Genomic DNA, 19,493 nt, shown 5'->3' on the forward strand with positions numbered 1-19,493 from the left:
CTTAAAAATTAGAATAGGGGACTAGGGAGATGACTTAGTGGATAAAGTACTTGCTGTTCAATCATGAGGACCTGAGTTCAAATCCCCAGAGTCCACATAAAGCCAGGCACAATGGTGGACACCTATAATCCCAGTGTTCTACAGTTAGATGAGAGGTGGAGAAAAGGGAATGTCTAGAAACCTGTGGGCTGGCTAGCCTGGTGTATGTATCGGCAAACAATAAAATAGACCCTGTCTAAAAATCAACATCCAAGGTTGTCCTCTGATCTTCACACATGCTTCATGTATGTGCTTTGCATACACAATTGCACGTGGGTGTGCACGCGCACACACACACACACACACACACACACACTTGCACTTTTCAAAATTAAAAGCATTCTGAAGTTATAATCTGATTAAGTGCTTTAACGGTTTCTTTAACATACATGGTACTTAAGTTCTTATTTAAGTAATACCAATATTGACTCAGGCTTAGTTTAAACTGTTCTGTGTTTTGATGATTTCATGGTCCTCATGATTGTTTTAAATTAAGAAAAAACACTGTCCTAGGCGTGGAAGCAAACTGTGGGGGCCTGAGGAGGTCTGATACAAAGTAGCACTTGCCTTCCTTTTCTCTGACCATCTGTTTTGCTCCCTTCTCTGAACTTTATTCCCTAAAGTGAATATCCAGGAAGGAGAGAAGAGGGAAATCAGCTTTCTTCTCTTTTCTCTCTTGAAAACAGAAAATATGCTGGGCATGGTAGCTCACGCCTCTAATTCATGAGTCAGAGGCAGGCAACTCTGAGAGTAACATTTTAAAAACCTCCTAACCATGATTCTAGGTGTGGTGGTGCACACTTGTACTCTTAGTACTTAGGAGGCTGAGGTAGGAGGATCATGAGTTCAAGGCTAACCGGTTGTCTGAAGCTAGCTTGGGCTACACAGGATACCTGTCAGCAGTCTCAGGTATTTTTATTTTCTGTTGTTTTTAAATACTTCCCCCCCACACACACAAAAGACAGGGTCTTGACTGGCCAAGGACTTTATATGTAGCCAAGGCCGGCCTTGAATTCACAGAGATCCTACCTGCTTCATATCTCCAGAGTGCTAGGATTAGAAAAGGTGTGCACCATGATGCCTGTTTTAACTTTTTTTTTTAAACTTTTTACTTTTTGGTGGTGCTGAGGATAAAATCAGGGTCTTAGGCATGCTAGCAAGCTGTGCTCTTAACCTACATTTTCAGCCAGTATGTAAAGCTTCTTTACTCTGAAAGCATTTGTTGCAGCAGATATCCTGAAGTTTTGATTCAAAAGTAGAAATATCAGCTTACTTGACTGTACTTATGCTTTTATTGCAAATTAAATATGGCTCTTACTGCTAACACCAAATGTGAAATGTTGGAACACAGTGGTCTTCATGATTTTTCCCTCATGTATTGTCTGAGACCCTTCCAAGCCCGTCTTTCTGGCTGTTGCCAGATATGGTGTAGACATGTCAGTCTTGTGATTTACTTCATTCCTCTGTGGTATGTGGAAGGGGAGTAAGACAGTGATATTTAGAATAACCTGTCAAATGATGGAACTAAGGAACTTGTAAAAATAGACTTGTTTGGGAGTAGAAAGATGGTTCAGTGGTTAAAGGCTTTAAAAGTTTCCATGTAAAAAAGGAAGGACAAATTCACAGCCCAGTGTGTATCTGTAAATAAATTCAGCAACCTATTCCAAAGTCATAGAGCTGCCTAGAGGGCAGAGCAGTAGTAGTGTTTCTGCCCTGTTGTAAGTAGCCGGTGTGACTCATACTTTGCTTTCTAACATTTCTAACAGCTTCTTGTGAATTGGCAAATACTCGGTGTCAGGTTTTTATATATATATAAACACAACTTTAGAGGACTTTACTCATGATCTAAAGATTAATTCAGCCAGGCGGTGGTGGCGCACGCCTTTAATCCCAGCACTTGGGAGGCGGAGGCAGGTGGATCTCTGTGAGTTCGAGGCCAGCCTGGTCTACAAGAGCTAGTGCCAGGACAGGCTCCAAAGCCACAGAGAAACCCTGTCTCAAAAAACCAAAAAATTTTATCAGATTATCACTGAGCAGTATTTTCTGGAAAAACTCTACTTAATGCAATGTGTTTGTCCATTTTGTGCGTTTGATCTGGATATGGTGAAAATGCCTATAGCATCAGCATTTAGGAGACTGATGAGGGAAGATGTGGAGTTTGAAACCAGCCTAGGCTACCTGACAGGAACCATTGGCTTGTGTTTCTGAAGTGTGGGGACTGTAAAGGTGCTACACCTGGGAAGGATCTTCCTGCTGAGCATCACTGGGAACGTGGGCATCCTAGACAGTTCCTCCACGATGGAAATGAGGTCCTGATCACACTCTTATAAAGTTCTACTTCTTCACACTGCTGTTGAGGATTAAGTTCCTAACACAGGAATTTTGGAATGTCCATTTAAACCGTAACATGTAGTTTTATATTTATTGAGCAAAAAAGTCTTTAAATTGGTAAGAGTTATTTCGAATTTTATTTTATTTTAGTTCCCCATAGATTTTTTTTCTATAGAAAAATAACTTTCAGCCATACCTAATAGTGTTTTTTTGTCTTTTGTCCCACAGAAGTATTTGTGATGATTGAACACATGGGTAGGGATATTGTAGTGTTTCTGCTTGATAATACATGTGGATAGTCGTGCATGTATTCACAGACATTCGCAAGTCACCAATCTATGAATGCTTTGCTTTTCTTGCCCCTTCCTTCTTCCTTTTCCTATCTCCCCATCCCTCCTTCCTTCTCCCTCCCCCCTCTCCTTCTTTGCCTTTCTTTCCCTCTTTTTCTTGTTAAAAATAGCTTCTGTAGCTTTGGGTTTATTTTGTGCTGGGGGGGGGTTGGTTGTTTTTGATATACTGTCTCACTCTGTAGCCCTCACTGGCCTAGGACTCTCAGAGAGAGTGAGATCTTGCCTGTCTCTGATTCATAAGTGCTGGAATTAAAGGCGTGCACTATCATGCCTGGTCAATTATATGGCATTAAACAAGTTTCAATATTTTATCTTTGTGAAAATACATTACTTTATTATTGCTATAATAGTGTTGATGAAACCTACAGGATATTAATTAGATTGGTCTTACTAAGGTCTTTGTGTTTCCATTTTTTATTTTGAATTTTAATATATATTTTGTGGTATAGGGGGTTTATTCTTTTGCTTCCTACTTATGCATTTTCCAGTGATCTATAACCCCAGTCCCTGCTTCATCAGTTGAGTTTTCTGTTTTTTAAAGAACCTATTTTTTTTCTCTTCTATCTAAGTCAACTATATTTTTAGCATCATTAACTGGTAGTGGTATCAGTCCTTGTTTTTTGAGATAGGGTTTCACTGTGTAGCTGTGGCTGTCCTGGAACTCACTCTGTAGACCAGGCTGGCCTCCATCTAACAGAGATCCGCCTGCCTCTGCCTCCTGAGTGCTGGGATTAAAGGTGTGCGCCACCACCACTTGGTTGGGAAGAGTTAACATGTGCTCTAGCATCATACTGTCTGGGACAGTGCCCCAGTTTCCTTGCCTGTTTGTTGTATGACATTAAGGCAAGTAAGTTAATCTTTCTGTATCTTGGTTTCCTTATTTGTAAGATGGAGTTGATTACATTGATCACCCATAAGCTACTTGTGGATGAATTGAGGTACAGCATGAAAGCATTGAAAGCCGCCTAAGTGCTCAGTGAGGGTCTTTGCACACATCTGTGTTTTCTTCAGACATTTTTTCTCACTATTATGTCTAGACAGAAACTTCTCTCTGCTGTAGTACTGACAGTCAAGGGCCGGTGCTGCTGGCGGCAGTAACTCTTCACCCATTGGATTGTCAGCTGACCCTTCCTATGGGCTGCTAAGTGCCCCAACATTTCCCATCAGCCCATACAGCAATGCTAGGTTGAAAGCAAAACGTGTTTGAGAGATTTGGAGGACCTCCCAGCTTTGGAGTTACAGTCTATGACCTGCTCAATCACTGGAATTCCTACTTACTTAGGGGGTTCTCCATCCTTTTTAATTTTTCAAATGATTATCTAGGTATCATGTGGACTAGAGAGAATGTAAGGTATTTATTACCTGTATAACTTAAAAGCAGGCAAATTCAACTGATCATTTTTGAAATTACTTTGAAAATGATATTTACGACATTTTCATGTTTTATGGGGATAATAAAAATGGTTTAGATGATAATTTTGAGCATGTTAGTGTACATCTATAGAAAGGGGAATTAGCTTATTCCTTCTGTGGGTATTGTGCAGATGAAATTATACAGTAAGCATAATGCTCTTGGAAAACAGCAGATCTGAGTGAGCTTCCATCTCTGCAGGGCAGGTGGCTAAAGGTCCATCCCTTTTCTTTCAGAGCAAGTGGAGTTGCCTGCTGTGGCCTCAGTCAGTGCTTCAGTGATTAAGTCTCCATCAGATCCTGCCCATGGCTCTGTTCCTCCACCACCACTCTTAATTCCAGCTGCTGCCACGAGGGGCAATAGCACATCTATGGCCAGCAGCGCTCCCAACCTAGAAAACAAACCTCCACAGGCTATTGTCAAACCACAGATCTTGACTCATGTTATTGAAGGTTTTGTGATTCAGGAGGGATTGGAGCCATTTCCTGTAAGTAGAAAGTTTTTTGTGTTTTAGAAGTTATTTTTAACCATATAACACTATCTTAAAAAATCGTCTGCTGTTGTTCTCTAAGAAAATACTTATAATCTTATTTTAAAGGTTGATTTTTTGAGTATTTTAAAGAATTTTACTCTCTAATATTTTATGTATTTTTCTATATAGGTTCTGAGACATTTTGTATTAACCATTTTTGATCTTAATTTTGCTTATCTGCCTGATGGAGATGCTCTTTGGGTGTTAGAATTAAATATGCTAGCATTATTCTTTGCTGTTCCTGGCATTTACTAACCATAGCTATTACTTATTATTATCATTGTAGTGACAATTGCAGCTTAACTTTTTCATGTTATAAAAGTAATTCATGCTTTAAAACTTGAACTATCTAGAACAAATAATAATATCACTGCATGTGTATTCACATAATCAAGATTGTTATTATGCATACAATTCTTTTACTTCATAAGTGAGCATTTATCATTAATAACATTTTTGCACATTTTGAAATGTGACATAATCTACCTTATGTACAACCATAATATACAAAATCCTCTCAAACACTGTTTTCATCTTATCACTGTTTAAATAGTCTAAGATACAACTTAGTGGTAGGATACATTTTTAGCATGTTTGAGATGCTTGTTCACGTGGGGTGGGGAGAAAGATATTATTCGTTTTTATGTAAGTTATCCAGATTTTAAATAGTTTTTATAGCGTAAATTCCTAAAAGTAGTAGTATTTTGAAACATTATTTTATGGAAAGTTTGTTTCCTTATCTGCTATAAGCATGCTTAATAGAATTACTTTTATAAATTTTGCTTGAGGCATATTAAGTTACTGAAATAAGTACAGATGTTTTAATTACAAAATTTTGATTCTACTTTAATAGTTTTTTTTAAAAATTATTTTATGGGTATGGTGTTTTGTCGGCATATATGGTTGTGCACCACATGTGTGCTTATGGCCCTTGGAAAGTAGAAGAGGGTGTAAGACCCTTGAAACTGGAATTACAGGTGTCTGTGAGTCATCATATGGGTGCTGGGAATCAAACCAGGGTCCTTTGGAAAAAGCAACTAGGGTACTTAACTACTGAAGATCTCTCCAGCCCCTATAGAAATTTCCAATAAGCCACGGTTCCCTCCCGTTCTACAACCAGCATTCTTTCCAGGTTAGCTGAGGACTTGACTAAAGAATCAGTACATTTTCTTGGCTTAAAATTTTCCTGAAAATATTTCTAAAATAAGGATTCACGATGCTGAACACAATGACTATTTGTTGTTGATGTTAGCATCTCAGTGTTTGGGGAGCTTGTTTGTCCTATAATTACAGTGATTAGCTTGCTGAAGACTTAAGTGCTAGTCTTGAAGTGCTTTGTAAAGAAGTAATCTAGCCAGGCGGTAGTGGTTTACCCTTTAATCCCAGCACTCAGGAGGCAGAGGCAGGTGGATCTCTGTAAGTTTGGTGTCAGCTTGGTCTACAGTATGAGTTCCAGGACATCTAGGACTGCTACACAGAGAAACTCTGTCTCGAAAAACCAGAAATAAGTTAAAAAGAAGTAATTTAAACTCTTTGAACATAAGCATCCTTATCTATAAAATATATAAAGTATGAATATATAAGGGTATAAGTCTTTGGTACAGTCTTGCTTAGCATGTATGTGGCTGTGGCTTTCATCTCTAGCATTTAAAATGTTCATCTTTGTGTGTGTTGCATTTATTATTATTATTCTGAAGGAAGAACTTGAAAACATGCTTAATCAGATTTTTTTCCCCTTTTATTGAAAGTAACTTTTGCCGTGCGGTGGTAGTGAACACCTTTAATCCAGCACTCGGGAGGCAGAGGCAGGCAGATCTCAGTTTGAGGCCATCCTGGTCTACAGAGTGAGTTCCAGGACAGCCAGGGCTACACAGAGAAACCTTGTCTCAAAAAACAAAATAAAACAAGTAGTTTTTATTTTCACATAAAATATCCTAATTATGTTTTCCCTCCCTTTACTTCTCTGTCCCTTTGAACTCCCATCCCATCTAGATCTATCCCCCTTTCTGTCTCTCATTAGAAAACAAACAGGCTTGTATTGGATAATAATAAAATATGATCAGATAAGACAAAAACTAATACATCAGAAGAGGAAAAAGAAAAAAGAAACAGAAGGAAAGAGACCAAGAAAAGACACATGAAACGTTTGACACAGAAGCCCACTTGTTTGGACATTCAAGAATTACATTAAAACACTAAACTGGAAGCCATTTATATATATGCAAAAGATTTGTAGGGTACAAAGACACAGAAAAAATATCCATAAATAAAATAAAAATAAAAAATAAGATAATTAAAAAGTAAGCCCTGATATTATACTCTAAGACAAGGAACCTCCAGTAATGCCTATTGGACGTGTTTTCTGTTGACCTGCAGCCTACATGCAGACTGTTCTCGAGTAGTTTGTTTCTGCAGGGAGACTCCCTTGGAGAAAACTAAACTTTTATTTGCAAGTGGTTATTAGAGCTTGCTTCTAGGTTAGGGATGAGTGCATGTGTTCACTTCTCCTTTTACCTCTAGGACCCCATTTGGTACAGGCCCATGTAGGTCCCGTGCATGCTGCTACAGTCTCTGAGTCTTTACAGGCATTGATCCTGTTGATTTGGAGGGCCTTGCTTTCTTGATTTCCTGTCCTCCATCCCTTCTAGCTTATACTCTTTCTGTCTCCTCTTCTGTGGGTTTCCTGAGCCCTGAGGAGGATTTGATGGAGAGCCTTGTTTAGTGTTTGAATGTTACAAGGATTCTCATTCTCAGCGAATTGTCTGACTGCAGGTCCCTGTGTTTGTTCCTATCTGCTGCAGGAGGAAACTTCTCCAGTGGTGGCTGAGCAAGGCACTGATCTATGAGGATAGCAGAATGTCATCAGGAGTCATTTTATTATTATTATTATTTTAAGTAGGACAGTAGTATTTGGTTTTGCTGTAGGTTCCTAGGCTTTCTAGTCTTTGGTTCTTGGTCACCCAAGCAGTTGGGTATGGGGTCCATATCATGGAGTGGGCCTTAAGTCAGATCAGATAGTGGTTACTCCCGTAAGATTTATGGCACTATTGCACTTGCATATCTTGCCGGCAGAATATCATTGTAGATCATAGGGTTTGTGGCTAGGTTGGTATTTATGTTTCTCCTTTGATATCACGCAGAGTACCCACCCTCCTGTACCAAATATGCTAGACCATGGGGCTGAAGGCTCTGTGTAGACACAAGCTCAACTTCTTCATGTTCAGTGAGCTGTGTAGGTGCTGTCTTCAGCATTGGGGCCTTGCTGTTTGTAGAGAGCAGCCTGTAGTCTTGGCAGCAGCCTGGTTGTTTGAGATTCCCATGGGACAACTTTGGCCAACAATTCAAGTAGATGAAACCTAACCCCAGTACTGGAAGCACTGGAAGCTTCATTTGGTGACAAGTTGGGGCTCTGTTTACTTGTTATTTGGTGATTTCTTTTAGATCACCCTCAAGTATGTATATATTTTAGGAGGCTTCTACTGTATTTCTTACTATCCTGTAGGAGGAGGGCCTCCTCCTCCTGTCCTGGCCGCCCAGCTAGTTTACACCCAAAACAACCACACAGAAATTGTATTAATTAAAACACTGCATGGCCCATTAGCTCTAGTTTGTTATTGGCTAATTCTTACATCTTAATTTAACCCATTTCTATATCTTAATTTAACCCATTTCTATTAATCTGTGTATCGCCACGTGGCTGAGGCTTACCGGCAAGATTCTAAACAGTGTCTGTCTGAGGCAGAGGATCCATGGCTTCTCTGACTTTACCCTTCTTCCTCCCAGCATTCAGTTCTGTCCCCCCCCCCCGCCTACCTAAGTTCTGCCCTATCAAAAGGCCAAGGCAATGAAAACAACACATAAACAGAAGGATCTCCTACACCACTATCCCTCAAATTTTAGCCGTCTTTCCTCATGTTCCCTCCATTGTACCCCTCTTCCTCTACCTCCCCACTTGATTTTCCCATTCGAATCTTCTGCTCCATACATCCATAACTATTTATTTTATTTCCTATCCTCCCTCCCCTAGTCCCTTACTCACCTAACCTCTGTGATTTTATGAATTGTAGCTTGCTTATCAGCTAGTACCCACATACAAATGAATACATACCATATTTGTCTTTCTGTGTCAGGGTTACCTCACTCAGGATATTTTTCCAGTTCCGTTCATTTACATGATGTCTTTTTTTTAAACGGCTAAGTGATATACCATTGTGTAAATAAATGTACATTTTATTTATACATTCATCTTTTGGGGGACATCTAGGTTGTTTTCAGTTCCTGACTATTATGAATAAAGTAGCAGTGACCCTGGTTGAGCAAGTGTCTTTGTGGTAGGATGGAGCATCCTTTGACTATATGCTCAAGTGGTGTAGCTGGATCATGAGTAAAGCAGCTCACATCTTCCTGAGGAGTTGCCACATGATTTCCATAGTGATTGTACAATGAATGATTGCTCACCTTACTCCACATCCTTATCAGCATGAGTTGTCATTTGTTTTATTGATCTTAGCCATTCTGATAGGTGTAAGATGAAATCTCTAAGTAGTTTTGATTTACATTTCCCTGATGACTAAGGATGTTGAGCATTTCTTTAAGTGCTTCTCAGCCATTTAGACTTCCTCTTTTGAGAATTCTGTTAAGATCTGTCCCCATTTTTTTCTTTTATTGAAATTTGATTTATTTTTCTCACATAATATATCCTGATTATGGTTCCCCTCCATCTGCTCCTCCCAGTTCCTCCCTACCTCCTCTCCCATCTGGATCAACTCCCGTTCTGTCTCTCACTAGAAAAAGAAACAGGCTTCTAAGGGACAATAAATAAAATACAGCAAAACTATCACTTCAGAGTTGAACAGGACCAAAGAACAGAAGGAAAAAAGCCCAAGAGAAGGTTCAGGAGTCAGAGACCTGCTCATTTGCAAACTCAGGAATCCCATAAAAACACTAAATTGAAGGCCATAAAATAACTTGCAGAGAACCTGGTACAGACCTGTGAAGGTGCTTGTTTGCTGCCTCAGGCTCTGTGGTTTATGTGACCCTTAATCATGTTGATTTAGAGAGCTTGTTTTCTTGGTGGCCTCAGTTCCTCTGGCTCTTACACTTTTTCTGCTTCCTTTTCCACAGGGCTCCCTAAACTCTGAAGGGAGGGATTTGATGGAGACATTCCATTTAGGGCTGAGTATTCTGAGGTCCCTCTCTGTCTGACTGTGGGTTTCTATATTTAGTCTCATTGCTGAAGAAGGAAGCTTCTCTGATTATGACTGAGGACTGTAGATCTGTACCCATTTTCAAATTGGGTTGTTTTCTTGATACCTAGTTTTTTGAGTTCTTTCTATATTTTGGATATTAGTCCTCTATTGGATATGTAGTTGGTAAAAATCTTTTCCCATTCTGTATGTAGTCTGCTGCTTTGTTCTATTGATAGTATTATTTGCTGTGCAGAAGCTTCTGAGTTTCATCAGGTCCCATTTATTAGTTGTTGATCTTAGTGTCTGTGCTAATGGTGTTTTGTTCAGAAAGTATTTTGTGACAGTGAATTCAAGGCGGTTCCCCACTTTCTCTATGAGATTCAGTGTATGCAGCTTTATGTTGAGCCTGGTCCATTTGGACTTGAGTTTTGTACATGGTGATAAGTATGGATCTATTTGGATTCTTCTACATTCAACCATCTAATTTGACTAACACCATTTGTTGAAGATGCTGTCTTTTTTCCAGTGTGTTTTTCTGGCGTCTTAAAAAAAAAATCAGATGTCTATAGGTGTGTGGATAAGGTTTGTGGATTCTCTGGATCTTCAATTTGATTCCATTAACAGACATGTCTGTTTTTATGCCAATGCCATGCTGTTTTCATTCCCGTAGTTTACAGTACAATCTGTGGTCAGGGAAGATGAGACCTCCAGAAGTTCTATTACTAGTCAGGATCGTTTTGCCTATCCGATTTTTTTTTTTTGTGTTTCCGTATGAAGCTGAAAATTTCTTTTCAAGATATGTGAAGAATTGTGTTGGAGTTTTTATGGGGATTGCATTAAATCTGTAGATTACTTTTGGTAGTAATGAGCATGGGAGATCTTTCCATCTTCTGACATCTTCTTCAATTTTTTTTTCAAAGACTTGAAGTTTTTATCATACAAGTCTTTTACTTGCTTGGTTAGAGTTACCCCAAGATACTTTATATTATTTGTGGCTATTGTAAAAGGTGTTGTTTCCTGGGTTTCTTTCTCAGTCCATTTGTCAGTTGTATTTAGAAGGGCTACTGATTTTTGAGTTAATTTTATATCCAATTACTTTGCTGAGAGTGTTTATCACCTGTAGGGAGTTCCCTGGTGGAATTTTTAGGGTCACTTATGTATGCTATCATATTATCTGAAAATAAAGATATTTTGACTTCTTCCTTTCCAATTTGTATCCCCTTGATAATTATTAAATTTGGTTTTATCATAGAATGTCTTACTCTTTTCATCTATGGAGATTGAAAGTTTTAGTCGATATAGTAGTTTGGGCTGGCCATCCATAGTCTCTTAGAGTGAGTAGAACTTCTGTCCAGGCCCTTCTGGCTCTAAGAGTCTCCATTTAGAAACCAGCTGTTTTTCTGATAGGTCTCCCTTTATATGTTACTTGGTCTTTTCTTTTGCAGCTTCTAATACTTTCTCTTTTCTGTGTATTTAGTGATTTTTATGTGCCAAAGGGAATTTGTTTTCTGATCCAGTCTATTCGGTGTTTCTGTATTTTTAAAAGCCACCAACAAGATGGTGAGCAGGTAAAAGCCATTTCCATGCTAACTGGGCAGTCTGACCCACAAAGAGGTAGAAAGAGCATACTTAACCCCATAAATTTGTTCTCTTCTGTCCACATATGTACTGTGGTACATCCTTATCACCCCTCCCCCCATGTGCGAGCTAATAATGATAAGTTGGGTCTCGTGGCACAGGTTTGTAACCTCAGTTACTTAGGCTGTTGATGTTAGAGTTCAAGTTCAGTGTGAGCAAGATTCCCTCTCAAAGTAAATGACACAACACATATTCTGGGCAGTGTGAACTGGGGAAAAGGCATCCCCTGTGCAAGGATGAACACACCCATGACTGTTCCCCAGTCTTCATCACCAGATCATGAAATGTTTGCAGATGCATACAGACTTGTGTTAGAGAGCTAGTCTTGTGTGTTCAAGCTTTGGGAAAAAGAGATGGTTGCTGAACTGAACAGTACCATGAAAAGTGAAGCTGGACATGGCATTACATAGGACTATAATCCCAGCACTGGACAGAGGCTGAGACTAGAGGAGCTACATAGTGAGAGGCTATCTTCAAAGCATTCTAAAGAAGGGCTGGAGAGATGGCTCAGGGGTTAAGAGCCCGACTGCTGTTTCAGAGGACCCATGTTCAATTCCAGGCACCCACATAGCAGTTTACAACTGTCTGTAACTTCAGTTCCAGGGCACGCAACACCCATGGCAAAACACCAATGCACATAAACAACAGCAACAACAATAAAACATTCTAAAGAAACAGATGAGGGTATAGTTAGTGTAAGACCTTGGATTCAGTCCCCAGAACTGCAAAATAAATCAATTCAAGCAGCAACTGCTTCCCTTTCAATGCTTTCTTATTGTGCATGATAATTTGATTGCTTCTGTTTTCAATATTACATATGTAAGGAATCACTAAATTTTTAAGACTTTAAAAAAATCTACTTGCCTAATGTACCAGTGCATTGTATATGATTGCAGTGTGTATTCTGCTGCTGGCTAGCAGTAGTGCATATGTATAGAACCTTTGCCCTTAATTATTGGATTTGATGATTGAGTAAGTAAATATCACAACTACCATTCTTTCAGAGGGGTCATTTTAAAAATTAGACTCATTTATTTCTGATTAATTTTTAGAGATCATTTCTTTTCCATTTAAAGGTGAGTCGCTCATCTTTGCTGATAGACCAACCTGTGAAAAAGAGGCCTCTTTTGGATAATCAGGTGGTGAATTCTGTGTGTGTTCAGCCAGAACTACAGAATAATACAAAGCATGCAGATAATTCGTCTGACACCGAGATGGAGGACATGATTGCTGAAGGTTTGTGGCGCTCATCGAATCTTTTCTTTAACTTTGACTTTCATTGCTGAAAAATAGGATAAACTTTTATTCTGCATAGGTTTTCACTTGGAAAGAATTCAGTTTTGCTTACATACAGCGAGTATGTGAACACTCTAACCAGAATAATGGGTGCACTGACCACTCTGGTAACTCAGTAACTAGGACAGCAGTAATATTGGTGCTGATTTATACAGTGTTAGATTTCTAGTGAGGGAAAACAATTTGAAACAATCAGTTCTTGCTTTTAAAAAGCAGACCTAATAAGTAACAAATGAATGTTTTACTGAATTTGCTTCAAAATATAAAGCATTTAGGTGTGTTGTTTTAGATTTATTCTTGTGATGGGTGTTATAAGCTGGGTATTACAGTTACATTCAGGATGTTCTCTTCAGCCAATAGATGATAACATTTGTTCTAAGAAAAAAAAATACTGTTAATCTCCTTACTGCCCTAGCTCCTTTTCAACTGACTATACTCTAATACCAAATATCCCTTAGAAGTCAAATTGATAAAAATGATTGAGGGAAAGCTCACACAGGTAAACACAAAACTGATGTTCTGTGCCTTCTAGGTTACCTATTTATAGTTAGCAAAGCTTGTACTTTTTTTAAAAATGAGATTCTGAATGTGTGCTTAAAAAAATAAACAATGAAACAAAACAACCTAGCTGTATTGTGTAGGAGTCTTCATAAGAGATTGTTCTTATCATTTGATCATGGCCCTTCAGTTGATGTCATTCAGTCTGAAGTGTTTAGTCAGGGACTTACAATGGTGAACTCATTAACATCTTTGTCTTCATAATTATCCTTCGAGTCTCTAAAATTAATTTATTCTTTTGCAAATACTCATTTCGTTTATGTTACTTTATTGTGTGTTTTTACACAATGTTAAATTTACCAAAGTGACATGTTGGTAAGTTAAACTGTCATCCTTCAGACTCTTAGAGGGTAGCACCTGCCGCTGGTGGTGTTTTATAAGCTGTTGTGAAATAGTCAACATTTTTACTTCTTATTTGAACCACCAAGCCTGTAATAATATAACATATGACTTTTACTAATGTTTGGTTATTTTGAGCTCAGTTTGATTTTTTTTTTCTGATGTGGAAGATTCCTAACCATGAAGTGCTCTAAGCATTCAGTTAGAAAGAGCTGTGCACTTTCCCCTGTACCCAGGTCCATTGCTGTGAATGGTCTCATGCCATGCACCTTTTTGCTTTCTTCTCTCCCAAACTTCCCTTTGCTGCCTTTCTTTCCTACTTCTCCATCCTTTCCTCCCTCTTTATGAAAGTTGTAGTCATTTTATTTCACTGATACAGTGTGTATCTCTTAAAAGCAGATATTTTCTTACATAATTAAATAAATTAATAATTTTTTGGTGTAATACCTGATCCATATTCAGATTTTCTTAGTTATCTGAGCATGTTCTTTCACAGTCATCTGATGAACATCAGGATCCAAACAAGGTCACCATGGTGACTTTCATTATTAGAATTTAATATTTTATTTATTTTAATTCTCAAATATATGTTTTTAATTAGTTGATTATATGTGAGGACATTTCTTATTTTAGATGAAAAGTAGCGAAGATGAATGTTTAGGTTTTCTTTTTTCTTCTTTTGCTTGTATCTGTAAGAAGTATATAAATAAAAGTCTGGGCTAAAATGTGTTTATCATATCAACCCTGCTGAATATACAGAAGGAACATGGACTTCTGGGAAGTTTTAGAACATGTTTCATGATTTTGTAGTTTATAAACTATAATGGACAACATATAGCACTGCTAGTGTGCTGCGCAGGAAGGCATGAAAGCGTACCCTCCTGCCCACTAGGGGATCTCCGTTCCAGAGCAGCAGATATTAGATGTGGATAACAAGAAGACAGAACTGTCTGAAAGTTATTTACAGCTTGGTGAATTTCTTATATTTATGAGTTTGATCTCTGTTTTGTGTTAAACGAGACAAGGAACAAGCCTAAATCTAAGATTACAGGCAGGAAAACCAGTTTTGATCAGGATGTGAACAGATGTACAGAGGATGTGAGCATAAGGAGCTGTAGGAGCACATCGACTCAGAGGAGCACTGAACAGACAGGGGAGCCAGGCCCAGAAGGACCCTGGGTGAAGACCTCGGGCTTGAGGGGATTTTATGGATGAAGACCTAGGGTTTATTCAAGTTTTTGTGGCAGTTGTAATAAACTGAAAAGGGTTCAGCATTGTGCTGGTCATCTCTGTCGGGTGTAAGTCTGACATATGACTGACACTTGCAGTCTAAGTAGGGAGAGGAAGGGAAGGACTACAGGGAGACAGGACAAGATGTTACAGAAGGAGAAGAAAATCTAAAGATGGCTAATATATTTCAGAGTAGAGAACTATTACATAATGCTAACATTTTGCCAGGTGGTGATGGTACATTCCTTTAATCCCAGCACTTGGGAGACAGAGGCAGGCAGATCTCTGTGAGTTCAAGTCCAGCCTGGTCTACAGATCTAGTTCTAGGACAGCCAAGGCTACCAAAGAAACCCCCCTGTCTTGAAAAACCAAACCAAACCAAACCAAACCAAAACAAACAAGCTAATATTTTTTTTATTGATTTTTATTGAGCTCTACATTTTTCTGTGCTCCCCTCCCTGCCTCTCCCCTCCCCTCTTCAACCCTCTCCCAAGGTCCCCATGCTCCCAATTTACTCAGGAGATCTTGTCTTTTTCTACAAGCTAACATTTTAAGTCTTTCATAGTTTTGATTTTCCAAGGCCATTTTATAATTTCGGCATTTTTATTGTATACACCGGTATTCATGCAATAAAATTTAGAGTAAAATGGTGCCATCATTTACTTTGTGGCTGTGGCTTTTTTTTTGTTTGTTTGTGTATAATTTCAGTTTAAAAACCACCCAGTTTTAAGATAAGCAAACTATTAAATTCATGGAACATACCATTTGCTTCTCTGCTACTGTGATAACGTTGGCCAAAGCTAGCTTGGCAGGGGAAGGGTTATTTCAGCCCATTATCAAAGGAAGCTGAGGCAGGAACTGAAGCAGAAACCATGAAGGAACACTGCTTACTGACTTGCTCAGCTTGCTGATTTGTACAAAATCCAGGACCAGGAGTGGCACTGCCCACAGTGGGCCTACCTCAATCTTTTATTTTTTTTTTTAAAAAAAAAAGCTCCAAAGACCTGCCCACAGGCCAACTGCTGGAGGTGATTCCTCATTTGAGTTCCTTCTTCCTAAATGACTCTAGTTTCTGTCAAGTTGACAAAAAAAAAAAAAAAAAACCAAAACCAAACCAAAACAAAACAACAGTACAGTTGACCCCTTGGTAAGTTAGTGCAAACACTTTTAAACTTTAACCTTTCTTTCTTGTGCACCCCAAGATCCCATATTAATATCACAATATGAAACATATTCCCACTTCTGTGTGTGAGTGCTCTGTCTTCATGCACACCAGAAGAGGGCATCAGACCCCTTACAGATCAGTGGGAGCTACCATGTGGGTGCTGGGGATTCAACTCAAGACCTCTGCAAGAGAAGCCAGTGCTCTTCACTGCCGAGCCACCTCTCAGCCCCAGTACTCTTAGTCCTTATGTGGAAACTGTGAAGTGGAGCAAACATCCATGTAATAGTTACTTCAGCTCTTTGGGAAAGGTCATGAAGATTGAGCTGTTTGCTTTAGGTGCTGTGCCTGAAGGAAGAGGTAATAGTAAAGGAGAGGGTTTTAGTTTGGGGTTGGGGTTAGGACTAGCATTTACTTATCAGGGAGCACCCTAGAAAATGCACCAGTAATTCAACATTATGAGACTGTTTGAGATTTTAAAATCAGAATTAATTTTATTTAATACTAAAAGGAACTGTTTTATAAATTGACATTATATATCTTTATAAAATTGGTCATACACTGCACATAACAAATATTTTATATGTCTTACTAAAATCAAACATACAAAAGTTCCTCCGTTTTGAAGCCATTCTTCTCTCCATAGGAATTGAAAGGGTTTCTCTGCTGTAAATCTTCATAGCGTAGGGCACCAAACTCGTATGTCATATTCTGCCTTTTGAAAATGTTCCTTTCTAGTGGACAGTGAGTATATGGCATTCACCTTCACTTCTCGGTGTTTGTGAGTCATACATTGTTGTTTGTACATTCTAGATGTGCTGGTTTCTTAGCAAAACCAGCCTATGCTTATTTGTATAGATGTATTTATTGTATAGAAAAAAACCCATCATTTTTATGTAGAAACAAGGAATTAGTAGGAGCCCAGCCAGAGTAGCTCTGGATCCAAAGAAGGTGAGGAAATCTTGATCTGACAATGTTGTGTAACTAGAATTAGAGGCTGAAAGAAATTTTGATCACTCAGATTTTTGGCTTTTCCCTTCTTTTTTAGAGACATTAGAAGAAATGGATAGTGAATTGCTCAAGTGTGAATTCTGTGGAAAAATGGGATATCCTAATGAATTTTTACGGTCAAAACGATTCTGTACTATGTCATGTGCCAAAAGGTATGTTGGTGTTCTTGGATTTGTTTAGGAGAACCAGTAACTTTTGCAAAAAAAAAGTCAAGACGTGGTTATAGATGAGCTTTGGTAGGAGTTAGCTGTGGTAACAACCGGGAAGGTTACTCTGTGTAACAGCCAGCCGCTTACTCTGTGTCTCGTTACTAGAATTTACTAAATAGATTTTTATTTATGTAAATATTTATGTACTAATAATGCAGTTTCACAGTGAATACTCATGAAGCATCAGTGCAAGGATATGCTTTGGAGAATCTCTCCTATAGCATATGTAAGTATATGATAGAATGTTAATTTTTGTGGTTTTAAAAATCATAGCTAATTAATTACTAATTAATTTTGAAATTAATTTTTATGTAGGATCTTGTATTATAGCCCTGGCTGGTCTGAATTGACTGTATAGACCAGGCTGGTCTCCAACATTCTATGGCCCTCCTGTTTCTGCTTCTCAAGTGCTGGGATCATAGCCATGTACCACCATCCCAGATAGAACCCTAGTCTGTAAAAATTAATACAGGTCATAGCAATGTACCACCATACCAGATAGAACACTAGTTTATAAAGATTAATACGGGACCTGGAGAGATGACTTAGCAGCTACGAATATCAGATGCTCTTTTGGAAGACCTGGGGGGTATGCTTAGGTTAATTATTTTGAAATTTATACACTCTTAAGAAGCCAGTGAATTTCTTGTTTGACCACACCATTTTGTATACTTGTCAAAGAACTATCTTTAGTGAGAATAATAAGAGTAAATTTCTTTCAAAAGTGTACTCATTGCTTCAGTTCATTACTCAAGTGTTTATTCATGATTGGTAGTAGTCTATAAGATTGTGTAGGATTTATGCTCTAACTTGAAGTTCAGTTTGCATGAAGCACATGAAATAACAGTGGCTTTCTAATGCTGGTCAGAACCACTTACAGACTGGGAAATGGTCTGTCTTTCAGGGTACTCTACACTGTCTGCTACTCCCTTTCCCAGACAATGACTACTTCAGATGAACCTCTTTCTGTCAGGGACCCTAGCATAGTGAAGCCTGGCTGACAGAGCAAGGAAGAGAGGAAGAGTAGCATCAGGGAAGTGCTTAGCTGTCATTCTTAGAGAGCTAAATCTGTAAGAACTAATTGCCAGGCACAAGACTAGTTCTCTCCTTTCTTCAGTAGTACGTTCTATCACCTGATATGTTAGTTATATCAGAACTTCACTTTGCTGAGCCCACAGATAAACCCATATGAACACAGCAGGACTTTTTCAGTTATTTCAGTGGCTCTCAGGGACATTTGCATCGTTAGAGGACAAATAGTCTATTATTTCTCAGAGTATTCCTTACTTTCATCTCTGATATTTTCATAAAACATAGGTAAACAAAATTACATATATTATTCTAGAATAGTTATCAGTAACAAAATTAATATGTGTGTGTTTTGCCTCTAAAAATATATGTGCATTTTGTGTGTGCCTGATATAGAAGCCAAAAGAGGGCATTGGAGCCCCTAGACTTGGGGGTTCAGGAGTTGTGGGCTTTCATTGTGTGCTGAGAACCAAACCCTAGTATCCACATGTGTAGATATGTCTGCACACATATGTACTCCAGTACCTGCATATACATTAAAAGCAAAAGACAAAGCAAAACCCCGAATATATTACATATTAAATAGTTTAAATAAGCTTTGGAAATATTTATTACAAAATATCTCTTCTGGAACCATGAATTTTCTTGCTATGTTGCAAGTTATCTTCTGCATTTTGCAGGTTTTTTATTATTCTTCTATAATCAAGAGAAAATACTATTACCTTGTTATAGGTGTCCAGTATTATGTTGAGAGATATTTTATAATATAACAGGCCATTTTTGACCTGTAGGTTAATCCATTCAATAAGATAGTTGTACTTTGTGAGATATTACAGTCCTTAATAATTGTCTAGTACTTACTATGTCACAATTGTACTTTAAAATTAGTTAAATTCTAAATTGGTTGTCCCATATTTTGCTTGATTTTTCTTTCTTGAATTTCTTAGGTACAATGTTAGCTGTTCTAAAAAATTTGCACTTAGTCGTTGGAATCGTAAGCCTGATAATCAAAGTCTTGGGCATCGGGGTCGTCGTCCAAGTGGCCCTGAAGGAACAGCAAGAGAACATATCCTTAGGCAGGTCTGTAGAAAGCTTGCTTCAATGTACAATGTCCTTTTCAGAAATGCAAGGAAAGTGCAATGCTGTATTTTACTTTACTGCATTTTCCA

The 19,493-nt window shown here is 38.4% G+C and overlaps 1 protein-coding gene across 7 annotated transcripts in view; it reads left to right on the forward strand.

Moving 5' to 3' along the window:
• Positions 1 to 19,493, forward strand: part of Phc3 (polyhomeotic homolog 3) — a 70,322-nt gene that overhangs the window by 39,016 nt on the left and 11,813 nt on the right. For all 7 annotated transcript variants that reach the window (XM_085682373.2, XM_085682377.2, XM_085682378.2 and 4 more), the window contains 4 exons: positions 4,368 to 4,618; positions 12,567 to 12,726; positions 17,124 to 17,238; positions 19,272 to 19,404. In XM_085682373.2, the coding sequence (XP_085538499.1) occupies positions 4,368 to 4,618; positions 12,567 to 12,726; positions 17,124 to 17,238; positions 19,272 to 19,404 (659 nt within the window). The remainder of the gene's footprint in view (positions 1 to 4,367; positions 4,619 to 12,566; positions 12,727 to 17,123; positions 17,239 to 19,271; positions 19,405 to 19,493) is intronic.

The sequence above is a fragment of the Myodes glareolus genome, chromosome 20, assembly GCF_982192425.1.
Source record: "Myodes glareolus chromosome 20, mMyoGla1.1, whole genome shotgun sequence".
NCBI lineage: Eukaryota > Metazoa > Chordata > Mammalia > Rodentia > Cricetidae > Myodes > Myodes glareolus.